Below are 8,305 nucleotides of genomic sequence, written 5' to 3'. Positions count from 1 at the left end.
GTTCGACAAGGTTCCCCATGGGAGACTGATTAGCAAGGTTAGATCTCATGGAATACAGGGAGAACTAGCCATTTGGATACAGAACTGGCTCAAAGGTAGAAGACAGAGGGTGGTGGTGGAGTGTTGTTTTTCAGACTGGAGGCCTGTGACCAGTGGAGTGCCACAAGGATCGGTGCTGGGTCTTCTACTTTTCATCATTTATATAAAGGATTTGGATGTGAGCATAAGAGGTACAGTTAGTAAGTTTGCAGATGACACCAAAATTGGAGGTGTAGTGGACAGCGAAGAGGGTTACCTCAGATTAATTACATCAGGATCTGGACCAGATGGGCCAATGGGCTGGGAAGTGGCAGATGGAGTTTAATTCAAATAAATGTGAGGTGCTGCATTTTGGGAAAGCAAATCTTAGCAGGACTTATACACTTAATGGTAAGGTCCTAGGGAGTGTTGCTGAACAAAGAGACCGTGGAGTGCAGGTTCATAGCTCCTTGAAAGTAGAGTTGCAAATAGATAGGATAGCCAAGAAGGCGTTTGGCGTGCTGTCTTTCTTGGTCAGAGTACTGAGTACAGGAGTTGGGAGGTCATGTTGCAGCTGTACAGGACATTGGTTAGGCCACTGTTGGAATATTGCATGCAATTCTGGTCTCCTTCCTATTGGAAAGGTGTAGTGAAACTTGAAAGGGTTCAGAAAAGATTTACAAGGATGTTGCCAGGCTTGGAGGATTAGAGCTATAGGGAGAGGCTGAACAGGCTGGGCTGTTTTCCCTGGACCATTGGAGGCTGAGGGGTGACTTTATCAAGGTTTACAAAATTGAGGGGCATGGATAGGATAAATAGACGGAGTATTTTCACTGGGGTGGGGGAATCCAGAACTCGGGGGCATAGATTTAAGGTGAGAGGGGAAAGATATAAAAGAGACCTAAGGGGCATCTTTTTCACGCAGAGGGTGGTACGTGTGTGGAATGAGCTGCCAGAGGAAGTGGTAGAGGCTGGTACAATTGCAACATTTGAAAGACATTTGGATGGGTATATGAATAGGAAGGGTTTGGAGGGATATGGGCCGGGTGCTGGCAGGTGGGACGAGATTGGGTTGGGATATCTGGTCAGCATGGACAGATTGGACTGAAAGGTCTGTTTCCGTGCTGTACATCTCTATGACTCTTTGACGTGGGCATGTGCTGTACATCTCTATGACTCTTTGACGTGGGCATTGTTGGCTGACCAGCACTTTTTACCCATCCTTAACTGCCCTTGAGTTATTGGCTTGTTAGGTCATTTCAAATGACAGTCATTCACGTTGCTGTGGATCTGGAGTTACACAGAGGCCAGACCATGTGAGGATGGCAAATATCCTTCCCTGAAGGATATTAGTGAGCCAGATGGCTTTTTCTGCCAATTAGCAATGGATTCATGGTCATCGGTAAAGGCATAGTTCCAGATTTAAAAAAATTTGAATTCAAATTCCAACATCTGCCATGGGAATTAAACCTAGGTCCCCAGGACATTAGCTGGGTTTCTGGATTAATAGTTTAGCAATAATACCACGAGACCATTGGCTCCCCGAGGGAGTAGCAATGAATGTTTAGGTACAAGATGTAGTGTGTTCAAAATGAAAAAGAAGCTTGACATAGATTTGGAAGGTTTAATGTTGTGGAATGGCATGTGCACCCCTTACTATGATCATGTCAATTGGATTTGTCAACAAAATCGCTTAACATGTCGCAATGAGGCTAAACTTCTGGTCCTGCTCAAAGTCTCAGTAACAACATCTATCACAGCAATGTAACCTATATTTAGCTGCTCAAATGCAATAAACTATATCTTGTTAATACAAGACCCTTTGAATTAGACCAGAAAGTAGTTTTCTTATAAATCCCACCGGACCAAGCGGGCCGTGAACTTCCCTGCACTTTAGGAGGACGGCAGCAGCAACCTTGATTGTGAGCAGTTCTGCCCGTACGCCAACGTTTACCTGCTATGTAGCACAGTGGTGAGCTCAGTTGGCTGGGAGGGCACTGATGAGTTGAAGAGGCTGTTGGATGTAATTATCCAAAAATTTATCAAGGATGATATGGAGGTGACCCATTGTGCAACATAATGGAAAACTGAGGAGGTAAGGCAGCGTCTGCAGTGGGAGAGCAGGGGGAGCAATGTTTCACATTGATGATTGTTCCTCTGTCCACTCTGTTTCATCATCAGTGAATCCTGTACTTTCCTTACCTCCTTTCTCTTCAATGCACCAATGCTGCTGGCCTTGGGCACAGCTTCCACACTCTTACCACTCTCTGGATAAAGATGTTTCTCCTGACCTCTCCATTGAAATAACCACTTCCTGGAGACAAGCGGAGATCTCTCACTGCCCAGGTGTTGGCGACAGGTTACTGCTTTTACAACTGCTGCTCACACCTTCGGGAGAAGTGGCCTTATCTGGCACAAAATAACCCTTTGACCCTTTTGTCATCCTTTTTTTGACACTTGGAGTTGTAAAGTGTGCACATTGTGTTTTGTAGGATTCGTTCGGAAGGATGCATTGCCTCTGGGGACATTCTCCAAATACACTTGGCAGATCACAAACATTCTTCAGGTCAAGCAGATATTTGATACCCCAGAGGTAGGTGGGAAGGGGAAGGTGAAGGCATCTGCAAAAAGACTACATTCGTGCTGGAAAAGCACAGCAGGTCAGGCAGGTCAAGTTATGCTTATTCCTGACGAAGAGCTTATGTCCGAAACGTCAATTCTCCCGGTCCTTGGATGCTGCTTGACCGGCTGTGCTTTTCCAGCGCTACATTCTGGACACTGATCTTCAGCATCGCAAGTCCTCACTTTCTTCAAGGCGACATCAGTTCATGATGAGCAAAAAGCTGACCATCAGTCCATTAAAAAAACGCTGACCACTGCATTTCAGCAAACCCGGACTCCCACGAAGTTTGGGAAGGTGGCTGATGTGGGATCAGTCAGCACAGAGGGAGCCCATTTGGCCCATCATGTTTGTGCTGACTCTTTGTGAGGAAAGCTCTTTGCCTATAGCTCTGCAGCTCATCCTTCGTCGAGTGTGTATCATGTTCACCTTTATAAGTCACTATGTCCTCCACACTCGGCAAATGTGATCCCGATTACAACAACTTGCTGCATAAAGAAAATTATCTCCCTTTGTCTTCTAGTCTTTTTGTTAATTATATCAAAATTGTGGCATGTCTGTGGTTACTGATCTCCCTGTGTCTTATCAAAACTCTTCCTAATTTTGTATAGCTCTGTTAAAGAAGCTTCTCCTGTCTCTGCACATAATGCAAGTCCTTCATCTCTGGGGCCATTTGAGAACTTAGCAGTAACCCCTTGTGGACGCCTTTTATTTTCAATTTACCATTCAACTGTCTGAATCTGGCACTTCACATTAGATTCAAAATTGGGTGAAGGTACTTGAGAACAATAAAACAAAGAACTAAGGATGCTGGAGATGTGAAACACACAAAAACAGAAATTGCTGCCGAATCTGGGACACACTGGCTGGAAGAGTGACAGATGTCGATGCAAAAAGAAGGGTCAGTGGATTTGAAACTCTGTTTCCTCTCTCCCCCGATGCTGTTAGACTTGCTAAGTTTCTCCAGCAATTTCTGTTTTTGTGCATGAAACGTCTCTCAGCAGAAACCTTAGCCAAGTGGCCTGTTTTTTGGAAAACTGCTGAGATTCTGAGGCTATTGCCTGATTTTATGAATGGGAGAGTTTTTTTTTTAATCAATGAATGTTTACATTCAGCCCACTCTGAATCCTAGCCCACAGGCTTGGTTTTTGGAAAAGGTATTGTATTTCCTCATGTTGCCTTTTGCAAATCGCTTTAAGTCAGTGGCTGCAGCTTCTCAGCCCTCTGTCTTTCCTCGCCGATTGTGCCTGAACTCCTCATGATTGTGAACACGTCTGCTCCAAGGAGAACAACTCCCAGCTTCTGCAGTCCCCCCAAGCAGCTGAAGTTCCTCATCCCTGGAACTGTTCTCAGCAACTTTTTTGTCTTTGCAGCCTCTGCATCCTCCAAAGTGCGGTAGAAAATGGTTTCTGGGAAGTTTAACAACCCTTTAGAACCTTGTAAGGACGTAATCCAGCACCCTTTGTTCTCCCTTTCAGATGCCCCTGGAGGTCACTCGGAGTTTTGTTGAAAACCGCGATGGCACCTACGAGCTGTTTAAGTGTCCAAAGGTGCAGGTAGAGAGCATTGCCGAGGCCTATGGCCGAGTGGAGAAACAGCCAAGCATTCGACCACTGGAACTCAAGACTTTCCTGAGAGTTGGTAAATAATTTGGTCTTGCTATTTGGGAGGTTATTTTTCAGAATCTGGTGTCCAAAAGATATTACCCACACTCATAGTCCCTTAAAAGTTTAACTTTGCTTACAAGTCTGTCGTGGTAGTTTGTCAAAGCATGTTTTGAGAGTCCAGGCATGCGACATTTATGTATACTCTGCTTGAGAAGATAAAGCCTATCAAACATGGTTTCTCTTTAACTAATCTCGGCCAGCTTGTGTTTACAAACACAGGTTTTTCCATTTGCTATTCAATTTTATACATGATAATTTTCACGAGAAGCTCCCCCGCCCCTCCCCAGTCAGTGGTTAGGCTGGTTGATCCCTTTCCCCATTTTAAACAGGAGTGCAGCATATTCAAATTCTGACCGGACCTCGATATCTGAGGAGCATTGGAAGATTGTATTCAAAGCCTCAGCAGTTCCACACTTGCTTTCCTTCAGTTGACCTAAGAAATATCCTATCCAGACCAGGGACTTCTCTGTTTTTAGGAGCGTGAACCATTTCAATACATTCTCCTTTGTTTTGCTGCAACATCTTCTTCACTGTAACAGGCATCATCCTCTTTTCTAGTGAAGACAAGATACGTAGTACACATTTCTTACTTCCACCCTGCCCTCGACTGCCGCCAAGTCAGTCTTCATGGTCATAATTGAGGAACTCTCTCTTTGTTTGACTATCTTTTTACTGTTGATGTTTTTCTAAAAATTGTTGGACACCCTTTTTTGTTACCTCCTAATCTACTCTGAGTCTCTCTTTGCCTCTGTAATTCCTGCAGTCAGTAATCTGACCTGTCCTCTCCCTTATTCTAATCTCTTCCAGACCTATAAGCCTCTTGAGATGTCTGCATTCCACTTGTGACTCTTCCTGAGGCTGGTTCATTAAAGATATTCAAAGCTGAGGTAGATTTTTAATCATTAAGGGAATCCAAGGTTATAGAGAAAAGGCAAGAAAGTGGAGTTGAGGATTATCGGATCAGCCGTGATCCCACTGAACGACGGAACTGACTCATTGGGCTGATTGGCATACGTCTGCTCTCATGTCTTATGGTCTTACAGTTTTGATCCTTCTACCGTCGATGGCTGGGTCCTAAAATCCACCATACTCTCCATATGCCTCTCCTCCCCTTCGCTCACTCTCCTCCTTGAAGACATTCCATAAAACTGACCTGTTTGACCCATATATCTCCTTGTGTGGCCAGGTGTCATGTTTCTTTCATTGAAGTGCTTTGGCACATTTTATTTTACTATGGGTGTTAGATCAAGAGAAGTGTTGTTGCACCTCTGAAGCTACTTAAAATGCCCTGAGACAAATATATGCAGCATAAATTCCTTATACCTCTGATCTCAAAATTCAGTCCATTTTGTTTATTTTTCTGCCTGTGGATGTTGAGTAGCTGTAAAATTAGAGTTTTTGTTTATGTCAAGCATAAAGTTCACTGTAGGATTTTCCTTTGCATCAAGGCAACATGTCGCCTGAGCAGAAGGAACCCACTCCATTTATCATTGAATGGATCCCAGATATTCTGCCCAAATTGAAGATCGGGGAAATGAGAATTAAGCTGGAGTATGGTCATCACCGGAATGGACACGTTGAGTACAGAGAACAGCAGCCATCTCCAGAACAAAGCCTCGAGCTTAGCCCTTCCCTCGCCACCATTAATATCCACTGAAATCAGGGAGTCGCTCGGCCATTGCTGTCACCTCTTTTTTTTTGGGAGGTAGGTAAGAGAAAGAAAATCCCAAACACCGGTCTAAGGGGACGCAAAAGGAACTTCGGAATCGAGCTTGAAGTTTGATGAAGATCTCAAGTTGAAACTTGTGTGAGTTTGAAGGCTTGATCGCCTCTGAATGACCAGTGGAGGACCAGTTGTATTTAATGGCACTTAATATGTTTGACTCTGCAACTTGCAATCCAAAGCACTCATTTCTTTAGATGTTGAAACTGCATCGTAGTAATTTAAATCTCCTTGTTGTGAGCATCAGCTCCGTTTTGGTTTCCTTCCTCTCCAGTGTAGGAAGTTGCTGATATATCATGCAAATACTAAACAAAGCTCACCTACAAGAAGTCAATTTGAACTGGGTGTTCTGCTTCTACCTGGGTTGATTCCTTTCTGTTGTCGGGGATATTGGCTCAAGTTTGTGTTGCAGTATGTCTCAAAAAACAAAAGTCAGAGATGTGCTGTGATATCTGCAGAAATGCTGCACTTGTTTTCTCCATGTCCTGAGAGTCTGTCAGCACTGGAGACACTTGTGTTGGACACTCTCAGTACGAGCAATCACCTGACACCTTCCGTTTGGCATCTTGGAAAGTATCATTGGCAGCAGATAAGGGCCCATTCAAAATGCACAAGCTGTGGAGAACAGTCAAAATGCACATTTTTATCCTTGCAGAACACATAACAGTGATCACAAAAAAACTCTGAAAACGAATTCAAAACAATAATAGTTTTTGACTTTTTTCATGATTCCATACAATGTGCCTGACCAACAGATCTGAATAACAATCTGTACTTATAGTATAACACCTCATCATGCCACAACATGCTTCACAACTTATTATTTTTCAAGTGCAGGAGACCAAAGCAACAAAGTCCCAGCAATAGCAATGGAGATTTTTTTTTCTTTTTAAGTGATGGAGTTGCTGAAAGTGAAACATGGTACTGAGATCACCTGCTGCTCTTTGAATAGTGCATTCTATCAGACGCATCTGGAGTCTTGGTTTCACAACTAAAGACAGCAAGTCTGAATGTGCAGCATTCCTCCAGTACTGCATTGGAGTGTCCGCCCAGATCGTCTGCTGAGGTCCTATAATGGACTTGAACCTCTAACGTTCTAACACAGAGCTGAGAAGAGAAAAATACTCATTCTTTTCTGTTGAATATTTTCCTCTCTCAGTTCTTCTCCACACCTGGGGATCTGTAAGTTGCATTTTTAGAGTACTTCTCAGGATCTCCTTAAGACTTATGTAGACAACGAGGTGTTTTTGAAGTTAGTCCTGGTTTTACCATATGGCAATGCAGCAACCAGTTTACCATAGTGCTGTCCAGAAACCGCAGTGAGAACTGAAGAGCAGTGATATCAGACATGAAACATTAACCATTTTTTTCCTTCCGCAGATGCTGCCAGACCTTCTGAGTTTCTCCTGCACTGTCTGTTATTATTCCTCTAGAATAAATCCTGTCTGTAGCAGCAGTTTTCACTTTGGTGAATGATTGTGTCTATGTGCATCCTCCGTACCATTTGAGTATCAAATACTGTTGGCCCAAATTGGCACTTCAGAAGTACCAGTCACTGACCTCTGTGAACGAGAGAGGAACAACTATCAATATTCTGGAGGCAGCAACCAGACCTGTGACATCATGAGTCTCCAGACAGAGAGAGAGAGAGAGAGAGAGAAAGCATCAAAGTGACCATAATTGGTTTCTGCATTTCATCATGCACATTGCAGCCACAGGGCATTGCTCGATATTGAATCTCGGGACAGGGGCACTAATCAAGTGACTGGCTCTGACTTGTGTGCATGTTGAGTGTTCAGAGATCTTTGCACTGCATTCATTCAAGTTCACTGCAAATTACACCCAGTCATGTCAGCTCGGTGCTGTTATTTTTTTTACACTACCACCTAACTGCGGTAGTGCTTATTTTTTTTCCCCAGCACCCATGTTGTGTGTGTGCAGGTGTGAGACACAAGGTGCATGAATCTTTATTCGGTTTCCAGCACCAGGAAGAAAGGAAACACCCGAGTGGCCAGTGACAAACAGTGCCCTTCACATCAAAGGGCAATGCTGTGTGATCAAACAATGAAGAGGAGGGCAGGGATTAAATCAAAATAGAGTTGGGGGGGAAATAATGCACTCCACTCCCTGCGGTGCCCACCTCTCCCTGAACAACTCCAGGATGTCGGTGGACACCATCGGTGGTGTTATTGCTGCATTTGGTATATTACAAATAAAAGACTTGCACTTTATTTACCCATAAAAGCACAAAATTGTGAGACTTTCCAGAGGAGGCAA

General features: G+C 43.8%; 1 protein-coding gene across 4 annotated transcripts in view; it reads left to right on the top strand.

The window, feature by feature from the left end:
* The window catches only part of c42h2orf42 (chromosome 42 C2orf42 homolog), a 35,508-nt gene extending 27,534 nt beyond the window's left edge, over positions 1-7,974 (top strand). For all 4 annotated transcript variants that reach the window (XM_043681610.1, XM_043681609.1, XM_043681608.1 and 1 more), the window contains exons 7-9: positions 2,511-2,611; positions 4,117-4,279; positions 5,754-7,974. In XM_043681610.1, the coding sequence (XP_043537545.1) occupies positions 2,511-2,611; positions 4,117-4,279; positions 5,754-5,962 (473 nt within the window). In that variant the 3' untranslated portion in view covers positions 5,963-7,974. The remainder of the gene's footprint in view (positions 1-2,510; positions 2,612-4,116; positions 4,280-5,753) is intronic.
* The last annotated feature ends 331 nt before the right edge of the window (positions 7,975-8,305 follow it).

Source organism: Chiloscyllium plagiosum, chromosome 42 (assembly GCF_004010195.1).
Source record: "Chiloscyllium plagiosum isolate BGI_BamShark_2017 chromosome 42, ASM401019v2, whole genome shotgun sequence".
In the NCBI taxonomy this organism is placed as follows: domain Eukaryota; kingdom Metazoa; phylum Chordata; class Chondrichthyes; order Orectolobiformes; family Hemiscylliidae; genus Chiloscyllium; species Chiloscyllium plagiosum.
The sequence above is the reverse complement of the archived record's forward strand: the minus strand, read 5'-3'. Positions and strand labels throughout refer to the sequence as shown.